A 14,037-nucleotide genomic window follows, 5' to 3' on the forward strand; every position below is an offset into this window, starting at 1 on the left:
GGACATATATTGATTTGCTGTGTTTTGGGGAGTTAAGGCCTCAGTTTGAGTAAGGGCTCACTGTTCACGTGCGGGAGGTTGTCTGAGTCACTGTTTCATGTTTTCTGCTTTATCTGCGTGGATTTCTTACATCCTACTCAACTTTTTGGGTTTAAGTTTTTTTTTCTCTCACTATCAGATCGACCTGTGAGCAGATGTTTAATTCCCTCAAAATCGTCAGAAGAACAAGACTTCAGAGCAGAAATCTGTCTTAGACTTCCATTCTGTACCGTAAAATATTCTTCAACGTCCACACACCACAAACAATGAAGTTGTTGCTGCCCTGTATTCTCCTGACAGTTGGACTGGCCACTGGTAAGAAACTTTTATCATCCTAATTGTCTTCTATTATAAATTACTCATAGTTATTCAAGTGTCAGTGTTGTTATGAGGAATGTACATGTTTGGTTTTATTGTGTATTTTGACATCAGATCATGCGTAATTAAAACCAAGTTTAGTAACTGTGTCTTTGGGGTTAAAAATAAACTACAAAACACAACCAATCAGTTATTTTCAATGTTATATTTTTTCAAAGTCAAAGTTGAAAGTCAAAATCAAAGGATTTTTATGTAATAAATATCAGCACTGCTTGAATGTATACCAGTAGTAGTAGTAGTGGTGACTGTTTCAGTAACCAGATGTGTACTGTGTTACTGTTTGAAGCTTTTTCTTGGTCCAAAGGTTATATGTGTGCAGGCTCGTGCCCAAATGTTGCAGCTGGTACCAGTCAGAACCTGTACTCCAATGTGAACTAAACTAACATATAAGATACAATTTATTCAGTTTATTGTTCTGTATATCCCTAAACAGGTTCCCGCAGTCCGCTGAATGACTTCCAGCGCTCTGAGGGCAGAGAGTTGGTTCCCACCTCCTGGAACTCAGCTCTAGTGTTGATGTTGCCAGGCCTGAGCCTGGAGGACTGTGCCACACGCTGCTCACAGTCTCTGGACTGCAGGTATCCAACCTTCAACTACTTTAATACAGCAGGATGTGAGCATCACTCAGCACCCTTTCCTCCAACAAGGCCATAATTAGAATATGGTTATTTATTGTTTCTTATAACTTCACATATTTGAGTCTGTGATTTATTAAGTATTACAGAGCATCGCCAGGGTGCTGTATCTTCCAGTTTGCAGGTGTAAGTGTTGGACCTGTAAACTTGATGTCTTACTGTATGAGTGAATTATAGGAAACATCTGAACCGTAAAGCGCCATGATTGTCCAAAATCTGTTAAAAACTCATCAGTGATCCCAGTGTTGCACAACGAAACTAGTGGAGCATCAGAATAAAGGAAACATTTTAACTACCACAACATTAAAATTAGTAACAACAATGATTCATTACTCCTAATTATCCAGAACACATAATTTCACATATTTACAATAGTAAAAGAATTTCAAAATGATATATAATCATAGTGTATTGCAACTTGTATCTGCATATTGCTTTTCATATCAGGGATCTCAGAAGTGCAAGAATGTTTATAGACAAACAGTTCCGTTATCATTTTATTGTTAGCCTTCTTTTTTCTCTTCCCAAATAAGTTTAGATGTGCTTAAAAACCTTGATGACTGACTACTTGTGCAGCATGTATCGAGATCAGAGCAATTTGTGTTATCACTGCTGACAGAAATTATGGTCAGCACTATGAAAATAAGACCCAAGTTGTAATAAACCAGAATTTTGTCCATTAAAATTGGTGAACACTAATAAAGCAATTAACAATAACTTATGAACCCTTTAATTAGTTTAGCTTATTGTAAGTTTGTATCCCTCAACACCAGAGCATTCAACCACGAGACACGTCCGACTGTCACCTGTAAACATCTGCCCTGGGTGGGCGACGGGAGCAACGCAGAGGTGAAGAGAAATGTAAACTGTGACCTTTATGAGAAGAAGGGTAAGACACAGGTGTGATGTTGCAGAGATCTATGTGACATGTTGGCACCGCAGTTCTTTGACTGGCTGTTTTTTTTTATTTATTATGAAGTCTACGTCAGAAAGTGCATTGTGGGTAAAGGAGAAGACTACAGAGGGAAAGTCTTCACCACAAAAAGTGGGCTCACCTGCCAACAGTGGTGGTCCAAGTTTCCTCATGATCACAGGTGAGATGCTTCCTCCGAGGAATCTTTTTAGAGGCTTTAGTCTTTCATACAGAGTCATCAGGAAGTATTTGGACAGTGATATTTTTCTACTCATAGCTCTTTTTATACAAAATCCTCGATGACCTCAATCCAGCTGATAATGTGTTTTGCTTCTTAAAAACAGACTGAAGGTAATAAAACCCCAAAATAAGCAGGAACTTGGTGAAGAAGTGAAGATGGCTGCAGTACAGGCCTGGCAGACCTTTACTGTCTGTTGTTCTTAATGGATTGTAGATTGTATTGACTCCAAATATTTTAACAAAATAAATAAACATTAAATATGACAATTTTATTTAAAGCTCCACTCATCAGTGTTTGTATATTAGTTAAATGTTTAGTTAAAAGTTTTACATGAAAGGAGTCATTCATTCAAATTATCAGCAGACTCTGCACTTCCCCTCAGCTCTACACAACTTTTCAGCCTGTTTTGGTTTTCTGGCCTCAAAGCAGCTGTTTTCAGCATTAAAAAAAAGTTATCAAAACCCACTGGATGCTGCCTGCCCAGCACCAAATAGCAGACAGACAAAGTTAGTGACTACCTGGTGACAACAGTCAAGAGCCAGATGTAATCTCAGGAGTTCATGGAGACCAAACCAGAGCTAACAGTAGAGGGATTAGGACTTTATTAGGTTGCCAGACTACCATTTTAATTACATATTAATATTGCTCCTTGTCCATTGTATGTGCAACGGGTAGCCAACATTACAGACAAAACAACTTTATAAGCCGATACTGTGGTGAAAGTCAAAAATTTTACTGATGCAGCTTTAGGTTGTATTAATTTGTCCACTTACTTTCTTTCCTTTTCAAATTGGGTGACTGTGTATAAAAAGGGCTCCAACTCCTGCAGTATCGATCTGATGTGGATGAAAACACCCTCAAATGAGAGCTGAGACTCTGCGTTTTAAGCTCTTAGTTACTGATACATTTCCAATCCAATGCTGGCAGTACAGAGCTCATAAAACAAATAAATGTGCCACTGTCTGAATGTATAATAACCGAGGCAGTCCATCACTCACTGTAAAACTTTTTTGTTTGTATCAGGTGGACTCCCACAGCCACAAATGGTCTGGAGTTGAACTACTGCAGGAATCCAGATGGGGATCGTATTGGTCCGTGGTGCTACACCACTGACCCTGAGAGACGTTATGAAAGCTGCTACATCCCCCAGTGCAAAGATGGTACATCCCATATATCACCATAAAACACTTTATTTACAGGTCCTGAAATGTCTCAATTCCTAGGACACTTCTTGAAATGAAGTACATTATTTACTCCTAATTATGGGAAAATGGCAACAATATTCTGAGAAATTATACTCATTAATTTCTCTACATAAGATTTTAGGGAAAATAATAGGGAAAATAAATTTGTACTTTAATAGTTAGGTACTGTCATGATGCGGCTCAAAGGAAGGACAAAATGTGGAGACCAAACACGACTCTTTAAATTATTTAAGAAAGCTAAATTAAGTGTGCACTCAGTTCAACTGGTATAAGAAAACAAAAACAAATCACCCAAAGTCCAACCAAGCCAATTAACCTAGAGAGGAGAGAGAGACTGACTGCTCAGACACCTGTGAACATATAGGTGAACTTCACACCAACCCACGTGTCAGCTGTCACTCCTAATGAGCCACTCTCTAGATCAGCACATACACAGGAAATAGGTCTTGAGGCCGTCACATAAGCATAAGCAAGTGTTGACTTCTGATCCAGATCCATTAAAACCCAAGAACACATGCATTTATTTTGTTTAAAACTTCATTCCCCTTGCTAGTGTTATATATTTTCCTGTAATTATCAACTACACATAAAAACAAATTTCATTGTTGTTTGCATGCTCACTTAACCTGCTGTGCACTGATTGAGAGATGGCTACTTTGGTAAAAGAAGGTTGTAATTACCAAGTGTATCATTTGAACACAGACTCCATTTTCTCTGTAATTAGTATGAAATTACAGTCTCTTCCAGGAACCTTCATGTGAAATTACAATTATAATGTGAAATAAAATACTTTCTGTGTGGATGATGTAATTTTGTGGATTTGTTTGCAGAGGTATGTATCACATGTAATGGCGAGGACTACAGAGGGCAGGTTGACCACACAGTAAATGGCAGAGAGTGTCAGAGATGGGACCAGCAGCACCCACACCAACACATCTACCAGCCTGAAAAGTACTTAAGTATTGATCATTACATTACCTGACATATGCCTAATTAGCCAAATTAATTGATGATGTAAACTGGTGTGTGTTACTATACTATTTTGTGTTAGCATGCGAATCAGTGTCAAGTCAGGATCTGCACCTTCTCCCACAGCTTGTAAACTGTTAAGCTGTTTTGTTATTGGGAAATAAATTACACATTTTCCAGGTATCCTGATAAGAGTTTAGATGATAACTACTGCCGTAACCCTGACGCCTCTCCAGTGCCCTGGTGTTACACCACAGACCCTGAGGTGGAGAGAGAGAACTGTGAGATCAGCAAGTGCAGTAAGATGCTGCTTTTGTTATATTGTATCACTATTGTGACAAGGAATTAATTGAAAGTTAATAATTCTTTGGTAAAAGTGCCTCTGTTTCCATCTTTTCAAATGTGACAGTTTGCTGCTTTTCTCAGGCCTTTGGACAAAACAATTGATTAATTTATTGATCAAGAAAATAACTGGAAGATGAATCAATCGTTAGTCATGTTTTGGATCATAGCATAAGTTTGTTGGATCATCTTGCTTGTTTCTTCTGTTTTGTTTGTGTCATTAGTTCCCTCTGGCAAAATAGATGAGACACGAGCTAAATTGAGCTGATTCTTGTGGCATTAGGAGACACTGTGGAATTAGAGAGTCCCATTAAGTCGCTGTAATTAAATTTAGAAAAATCACCTTTTTTGGTATTTATGCAAATTACTTTCGCAGAGACACAATTGTCCCAATGATTCTCTTTGATTTTAGAGCAGATGCGACTAAAGTGTACAGATGTTTGTCAGCGATTCAAGGCCTGCATTGTCTAAGGGTTAATTACAATGGTTTTTCAATTATTTTATTTGTCTTTATTCGGCTTATTTTTAATTATTTTAAATTTTGCTTCATATGCTTCAGTTTTTACGAGCTTTCATCATTCATGAATAACAGGATTTTATACATAAAAACAAAAATACATACAAAAGGATGATAGAACGTGATGTAATTTTGTACATGTTTCTAACAATTTGTAAGTAGGAACTACTATGTTTAATATTTAATAAATGACACATCAAGCTAGACTCAAATGCTAAAGTTTTAGCTCCAGAACTTAAGCAAATAAACAACAGAGCATCTCTGTTTTATCCAGAATTTCAACATGAGTAAATAATGAATTTATTTAATTTAATGGCGCCTTTTATGGCGCCCAAGGTCACCTTACATCATGGAAGACCAGTAATAAAACATATAATAAATAAAAAGCAGCAATAAGAAAGCAAACATAATGAAACAACAATCAAATACAATTTAATATTGCACTACAGAGTAGTATGGTACATGCTATTAAAGTGTGTAAGCTAGTATGAAAAGATGGTTTTTTTCTGTAGTTTTGCAAGATGACACTGGCAATGTTTCCACTGAGACAGAGATTAAAAAAAAATCTGTAAGATAGCACCACCTTATGGTTCAGTTGATGTTGAGTACAAAAAACTGCTCAAAATCGATTCTCATCATCATCACATAACAAAAATGGTAATAAAAAAATAAAATAAAATATCACAAGGAAGTTGGGCTTTTTTCTTTCTTTATTCAAAAATACGTGTTTTGGATTTAATCTTCTCAATTTCACACTTGAAATATAAGCATGTAACCATTTAACACTTTGGGCTTTAAATAGTTTCATTTACTGTGAACACATTCACATACACCGCACACCCATGCTGTAGTCGGCCATTCTGCTTTACATTGAATGTGCTAGAAGAGAGAAAGAAAGAAATATAGAAATAATATTTTTTGTTTTCACTTTAATTTCACAAAAAAAAAAACAGAACATAAAACCCATAAATCTTCTATCTACTCTCTCTCTGTGGTCCAGAGGTGTAACACAAAATTATTTTTTCATCAACTTGCCTATTCCCACCAGCTGAGGTGCGTGTTGAGAAACGCCAGCGCTCCAGCTTCACAACCAACTGTTTCCGCGGCCGTGGGGAGGACTACCGTGGTAAAGTCAACGAGACAACATCAGGTATCCCCTGTCAGCGATGGGATGCCCAACACCCTCATGAGCATCCCTTCTACCCAAAAACATATGAATGCAAGTAAGTGCAGATTTGGTATTTGGTAATAAGTTGAAAGATGAAAGTACTTTGGAGTTACTTTCTGCACTCATAGCCTGCAAGTTTCAAAGTGCTTTATTTGCTTCTCACATGAATATTAATGCCAAGATGTCAATGCAGTAAAGTTTGTTACGATGTTATTTCTCTGCTGACAGTTGACAGTAGATGATAGATGGTCAGCAACTCCACATTAAAAAGCCAGCAGCACTTTGAGTGGCAATACGGATATGGAAGGAATATTAAACTTATTTGTGATGCAGCGATCATTCATCATGCCAAAATCGATTATGAGTGTTCCAGTCATCCATTTTTGGTAGAAGTTATAAGAAGTATGTTATTTCGGTATAATCTTTGTATCTCAAAATGAAAAGGTCTAGGCAGATACAGCACAGTAACAGGTCATTTAATGCATTACTGATGATACACTGGACATTAATATTATTATTGTCCAGAAGTGTGATGCTTGTACATTTTTAAAAAGAAAAAAGTGTCTTAATGAAACTTTTGTGGCTACGATGCAATCAAGAATTATCTATGCTTGGAGTATCTATTAGCATGGTCTTTTTTTGTACAGAAGATGATAAGTTTCAATCTCTACCATGGTTTAACATTGCTACCAAGGTTCAGTATCTTACAGCAAGTCATGTGTACAAATGCCTACATTTAAATTATTATTTACAGGTGATTGAGCATACTAGAGACCAGCTAGATACTAGCAGTGGTACCATATTAGGCATAGTTAAAATTCAAAGATACTTTTGGATCTAAATCCTTCCAATGTGTGGGGGCTAAAGCTACCAGATCAGGTAAGCTGTACTCAGACCAGATCCACTATTTAGTGTTTTTAGAACGTGTCATGCTTCAATTTTATGCACAACACTTGCTTTATTTGTTTAAATGCAGTTTGTCGTGTGTCATTGTTTTGCTCATTTGGTGTCCGTGTTTTATGCCTGATTGACTCTGTGTGTTTTTGTTTGTTTGTTTGTTTTCTTAAATTAAATAAGTGGAAAAGTGTGTTATATATATAGGATTTTTTAATGACAATAAAATCAAACCAAACCAGTTCCGCTTGACTGTGTACTACATCTCATCCAGAGGTTTGGAAGAGAACTACTGTCGTAACCCAGATGGGTCGGAGGCACCCTGGTGCTTCACATCTGTGCCAGCGATGAGGACGGCTCTCTGCTTACAGATCAAACGCTGTGCAGACGATATAGAGGCTGAAGGTACCACTTCTTGAGCCAGATTTGAGCAAAAAGATGAATTCAGTGAATGTAGCTGTGATGGATATCAACACACCTATGTTGTAGTGGCTCTAAACCTGTTTGAATATTTACATCAGGCCATGCAGGGATGTAATAGAAAATCTGAGGAATCCAAGTTACCTGTAAGGCAAGCCAACACCTTGAAAATTTTGACCAGGCACCATTAATAATAATTATAATACTTTTTTTAAGTAGTTGAATTTTTTATTTGTTTGTTTGGCTTTAGAGTAGTAACATATATTGAGTCAAAAAAAAACACTGGCCCCCCTCCACCGAGGCAGCTAAACCACCTTAAATCCCAAGAATAAAATATGGAGGATATGACCTCATTGTCCTCACTGAGGTCATGTCCTCTGCGCGAGGATAGGGAGTTTTAGTGTTGTATCCAACTTTTTTACCACTTTTACTGTGTGCCACAATTCATCAGGGTAACTGTCATGACAATAATGGATTTTTTTTCAGATTGCTACCAAGAAAATGGAAAAAACTACAGAGGCATAGTCCGCAAAACTCGTAAGGGGATCACCTGCCAGAAATGGAACGTCAACACACCTCACCGGACCAAGTACGGTGATGATATGAAGTGTTACAGAGAACTATGATTTGTTATCCAAGAAGAGAACAGTCTATAAGCTTTTGGGGACATCTGTGACAACTTGTTGCCGTTATTTTAAAGCTGTGTCCAAAATCCATACTGCATACTTATTCTAAGCAGGTTTTTGTGTATGTTCTGTGTTCGACCAATTACGTAAACTCAAAACAGCCAGTGTGCAGACTTATAATGACATCAGGGGGATTTCCCACAATGCAATGCACGGACATGCGTGTAGCATTTGGAAAAATTAAAAATAATTGTTGATGACAGCGAAACAGCTCCTGGAAAATCTCACAAGACAGAAATAACTGTTACATTTTGTCAGTTTGTTAAGCTGGCAGTGGTATTTTATTGTCACATTTTGACTGAAGTATTACATCAGTTGTGACAACAGTTAAATAGATTGATTTCTTTTATACTAACTACAAAAAGTGTTCTATAAAGATTAGTTTATAGTACACACTGTCCAGTTACCATGTAGTATGAAATTGGGGTCTCTTGAGGGTGCCACCAGCCAGGAGAAAAGATCCATGTAATTTGCAAATAAGTGGGGGCAGGAGCTCATACCTTTGAACACCTCAAAACAAGTCAAGGCTTGTTTTTACAAAAGAAAAATTGAAGAAGAAAAATGATAAGCGCTCATCCCACTGAAAGATCTGTGCGATTTTTCCAGGATAAACCCAAATACACATCCTGAGGCTAATCTGACAGAAAACTACTGTCGCAACCCAGATGGAGACCAGCACGGACCCTGGTGCTACACCACGGACCCCAAAACTGAGTTTGACTACTGTGCCATCAAACAGTGTGGTACATAACTCTGACTTCTTTGTCTATTTTAAGATCCTCAGAGTAGTTTAATGCACTGTGTGGTGACAATTCATCCAGAGATTCTGGTTTTCTTCTTGTTGTTTTTCAAACAGCTGGAGAGAAATCGCCCATGACTGAACCAGTAGGTTAGTTTCTCAGTTAATATGAAGCTCCATTTTCAAGTTAACAACAATCCATCTCATGTGTTTCTTTACAATAATATGTCACCTTTTGTGAAAGCAGAGCCCAGTGGGTTTAGTGAGTGTGGGAAGAGAGAGGACCGCTTCCAGGTTTCCAGGTTGCGGATTGTGAATGGGATTCCCGGGAATTCGCCATGGACAGTGAGCCTCAGGGACAGGTCAGTCTAATGGTGTTTGGGCTGGCCATGAACAAGTACAAATACACTCTGCTGTGCCTCTGTATGACCTCTGACCTCTTGTGTGCAGGAAAGGAAACCATTTCTGTGGAGGATCCCTGGTAAACGCCAGATGGGTGATCAGCACCAAGCAGTGTTTTTCATCCTGGTAAGGCTTTTGGAGGTTTTATTTTGTTGTACCACCCAACAGTAGGGTCGTTACAATTCATGAACTGTCTCTTGCAAGCAACAAAATACATGTGCACAGCATACAGACAGAATAAGCAGAGAACTGTGATATTCCAAAAACATAATTATGTATGCTGAGGTGTAAAACAAAGCCATGCAGAGAAGATTTAGCATGAGAAGTTTTGCAACTTTTTGTTATTTAATTACCAACAACAACAACAAATGACAACTAACCGACACTACTGCAAGTTAGGATATCTCAGCCTATGCTGCTTTGATTTTTAACCGTTTCTGTCGGTTGGTCGTCGGTTGGTCTGGTGGTCCCTATCACTTTTTGGATTCCTCTAGTGGTCAAACATTTAAATTTGTCCACTACTTTAGTGACCAAATATCTGCAGAACGAATGACATTCCCATTGACCTCAGCTGTACTTTGTGTTTAGGTAGGTAGGTTTATTGTCACAATGCAACAAGGTATAGAGTAAAACTGAGTTTCATTTGCTAATTAGCAAATGTTAGCATGCCAACAAACTAAAGTACAGTAAGATGGTAACCATTGTACCTGCATTGCATACGCATGTTAGCATTGTCATTGTGACCATGAGAGCATGTTGACAGTAGCATTTAGCCTCACAAAGCCGCTAGCATGACTTTAAATTGAAGACATGGGGATATTTCAAGACAAGACATGAAGGAAAAAAGTGTACTTGCTTGTATTTCCATGTTTACTCATCTTATTGTGTGCACAGCTACGTTGACCTGCCCGGGTACTCGGCCAAGATGGGAACACTGTTTCGTGATCCACAAGAAGGAGAGTCTGGTGTGCAAACCATCCCTCTCACCAAGATTGTCTGTGGACCCTCAGAGTCTCAGCTGGTCATGCTGCAACTGGAACAGTGTGTACTGCTAAGTGCCCCAACATGCATGCACACACACTCAGACATACCAATACTTTCCCTCTGACTCTCTGTTCTTTCTCTAGCCCTGCCCAGTTTAATGAGCGTGTCTCTCAGATCTGCCTCCCTCCTGAGCGCTACATTGTAGCTGAGGGGACGAACTGTGAGATTGCAGGATGGGGTGAAACGAAAGGCAAGTATACCCCTTTGGAAGTGATAACTTGATACTGACTTCACTACATGCTGTGCTTAATTCAACTACAATATGCTTCTATTGCAATAATTAATAATAGATGGCTTCCTCAGAACGTGCGTCTTGTTTTTGCCCTTGAAGTAATGTCGCATCTAAAAAAAAGGCCAAAAGCCATACAGGCCGTTGAGCAACAGATGGCGTTGCTATTTCCAGCAGCGTTCAACATCTGTCCACCTTCCTCTTCCTTTCTCCATCTCTCTAAACACATTAGCTGCTAACTCGTTCTTTCTTCTCACTGTTTTTCAAGGGACAGGAGATGAGACCGTCCTCAACGTGGCCCAGATACCAGTTCTTAGTAACAAGGAATGCAACAAATACTTCAGAGGTCGTGTCCGTGAGAATGAGATGTGCACAAGCTCTTTTCAGGGTGGGGTAGGCGCCTGTGAGGTGGGTGTCCATACAAGCATGCATACAGTGTGCACAGTTTTAAAGCACAATTGTCCATTTTGAGTAGAATAGTTTTACCCTAGAGCTACAGCAGAATTTCTTCATTTGATATTTTCATTTTTAATGTATCTTTTTTTTTTTTTTGCATCTTGCCTTTATTAGATAACAAATGTCCCCAGACAGTATCAAACACAGGGACATTTTGCTAAATATGGTACACGTCTTAACCACTAGGTTACACATTTTGGGGATTAAGCTCATTTGCTTTCTTGCTGAGACTTGAGATGAGAAGATCGACACCACTCTCTATCTGCTAAATATGAAGCCAGAGCCTGCAGCCAGTTAGCTTACCTTAGCACAGCTGGCCTAGCGTACAGACATGAGAGTGGTATCAGTCTTTCAGCTACCTCTCAGCAAGAAAGAATTAATACTTCAAATAGTGATGGTGAAGACAATCTTTTGATGATGGAAATCACTTTAAGTAAAGAGCGTGCAGCTATTTATATGTTCCTATAATCAAACACATTCACCATTTGGATAATGGAGGTGGACTGGACAAGATGTGACTGCAAGATGTTTCCAACCTCAGCAGTGACAGTCAGTCATAACAGAGACAAATAATGACTCCAGAGTGTTGTTCCTGTGTGTCTGCAGAGAGACTACGGCGGCCCACTGGCGTGTAAGAGCATGGACTGCTGGGTACTCGAGGGTGTGATCATCCCCATGAGGCGCTGCGGACACCCGGGGCAGCCCAACATCTTCATCCGGGTCTCTGTGTATGTGGACTGGATCAAGAAGGTCATGGAGATGGCTTAGAGACAGAGACTGCCGTCCAGCAAGGGACTGATCAAACCCGCAGTCAAAGCCCTCAAGACCAGTTATTGACTCATACATTTTTTCTTTTCTCAGAAGTCTGTTTTACATTAAAAATATTAACAATCAAAAGTTTATTATCATATATATTTTATTATAAGAATTACAACATCAGAAAAGGGGGTGCAAAGAGAGCACAGAAATTTGTTACAGTATATCCACATATTTAGTGAATCTTTTCTGCCAGAGTAACTTAGTTAGAGCATTTAATGTCAATTCATTCTTGCGAGCAGCCAAAATCCAGACGACAGAATAAGCTGAAACCATTTATTTTCACAAAACATAATCACTTATACCGAGATGAAAAACCACGCAGAGAAGTGAGAAGAGGGGTTATGGTTGTTGACAAATACATTAATAAACACTTTGGCGGCTTACAGCTACTTTATATTGTAACATAAACAAGTCATTCAATGTTTATATGCTGCTTATAATTGATAAATATGAGGACTTAAAGTGAAGTGTTAGCATTTTTTGTTATTTATTTACCAAAAACTAAAACGAATGGAGGGATAAAAAGTAATTGTAGCCCCGCAGGTTTAGAGGAGAATAACTGGAACTAAGTAACTTCCAATAACAGGGTAGGTGTGGGGGCTTTACAGCACACATTTTAAGTTTCTAATATCCCCTGGAAATGTACCCTTTACCACAAAACTGTATGCCTCCCCTTCCTCTCCTTGGCATTGAATGGAGCTCCGAAATACCTTCTTTGCCCCAGCCTCTAAAGAAATCCCTCCTCTGCCTGTCTTTTGATGCCTGCCCCCACCTCTAAAGACATGCCTTTGTGCCTTATGCAGAACTGTATGCGCTGCACATTCTTTCTAGTTCTATAGGAGGATTTTTGTAACCCGGTCCTGATGAGCCCACGGAATTCAGCTTAAATAAACCTCAAGATCAGAGTCCAACCGAATCTCAGACACACCAGCCTGCACTGAACTCTCTGCCGCCCCCCCGTCTCTTGGAAATTTTCACACCGACATTTTTTTCTTTTGTCTCGATATTCAGAAGATACTGACATGATTTTTTTTTTTTTTTGCAGAATTAGGACGTAAAAGGACTGAAGTGTAGAACATGTTCCCTCTAACTAATGATGGTCAATTATCCTCCTGCTGCACGCAGTGTTTGGAAATGGCAGGTTGACAGTTTGATTTCAGCGTCATTCTGTTCACTTTCATTTAGTAATATTTATAGTGGATGACTAATCAAATTCATATATGACTACTGGTTCTCAGCAACTGTTGCTGAAAGCTTCAGGGAAAACCTGACTAACATTTTAAATAGATTCTGCCACACAAATATGCAAATAGTTTCTTTGTTATTTTGTTTTCTACCATGGTAATGTGTAGCCTGAATGAGATCAAATGTTTGTGTCTTCAACATTTCATTATGAATTTTTCAAAGTGTTACATTCAGGTTTCCCAAGATATTCATTGTGTGTATGGCTGAACAACATCCTGGAACTGACACCATAAACCATTCAAATGGAGCCCTGTGCTTCATCTTTGTAACTTAAAGCTTTATATTTTGGTCTCATGCCAGCACGCTCACCTGACATGACTCCACGAGCGGCCCGGCTTTAGCCGTCCCTGGAATGTGTATTCACTGAGGTTCAAACATTTCCATCTGTATTTATCAGTTTGTGCAAATGTACAAAGTTGCCTCTTGAAGAAGAATGATTTTAGGCTTAATTCAATCAAACCTGAGGCAGCATGTAAAGCATAAACCTACATGCAACAAAAATGTAATAATAATCTTTATTTAAAAAAAACATTTTCTAAACCCTTGTTACAAAGTGCTTCACACAAGGCAGCAACTTCATATCAAGCAGATCAAAATACAAGTTCAAGCTAATAAAGCCAACAAAACTAGCAAAATGACAGTAAGAATCAAAGCAAATAAAAGCATTCTGATAAAAGGATTTTTTAAGAAGTGATT

General features: G+C 38.6%; 1 protein-coding gene across 1 annotated transcript; it reads left to right on the top strand.

The window, feature by feature from the left end:
* The first annotated feature begins 118 nt into the window (after positions 1 to 118).
* mst1 (macrophage stimulating 1) lies at positions 119 to 12,174 on the top strand. The gene is made up of 18 exons (XM_046028463.1): positions 119 to 354; positions 851 to 995; positions 1,826 to 1,941; positions 2,032 to 2,146; positions 3,230 to 3,366; positions 4,242 to 4,362; positions 4,561 to 4,679; positions 6,288 to 6,462; positions 7,576 to 7,706; positions 8,208 to 8,310; positions 9,014 to 9,150; positions 9,264 to 9,296; positions 9,394 to 9,508; positions 9,597 to 9,674; positions 10,443 to 10,589; positions 10,676 to 10,782; positions 11,090 to 11,229; positions 11,884 to 12,174. Exons 1-18 carry the CDS (start codon positions 306 to 308, stop codon positions 12,043 to 12,045), a joined length of 2,130 nt encoding a protein of 709 aa, XP_045884419.1. The 5' UTR covers positions 119 to 305; the 3' UTR covers positions 12,046 to 12,174.
* The last annotated feature ends 1,863 nt before the right edge of the window (positions 12,175 to 14,037 follow it).

The sequence above is a fragment of the Micropterus dolomieu genome, linkage group LG18 (genome assembly GCF_021292245.1).
Source record: "Micropterus dolomieu isolate WLL.071019.BEF.003 ecotype Adirondacks linkage group LG18, ASM2129224v1, whole genome shotgun sequence".
Classification (NCBI taxonomy): Eukaryota; Metazoa; Chordata; class Actinopteri; order Centrarchiformes; family Centrarchidae; genus Micropterus; species Micropterus dolomieu.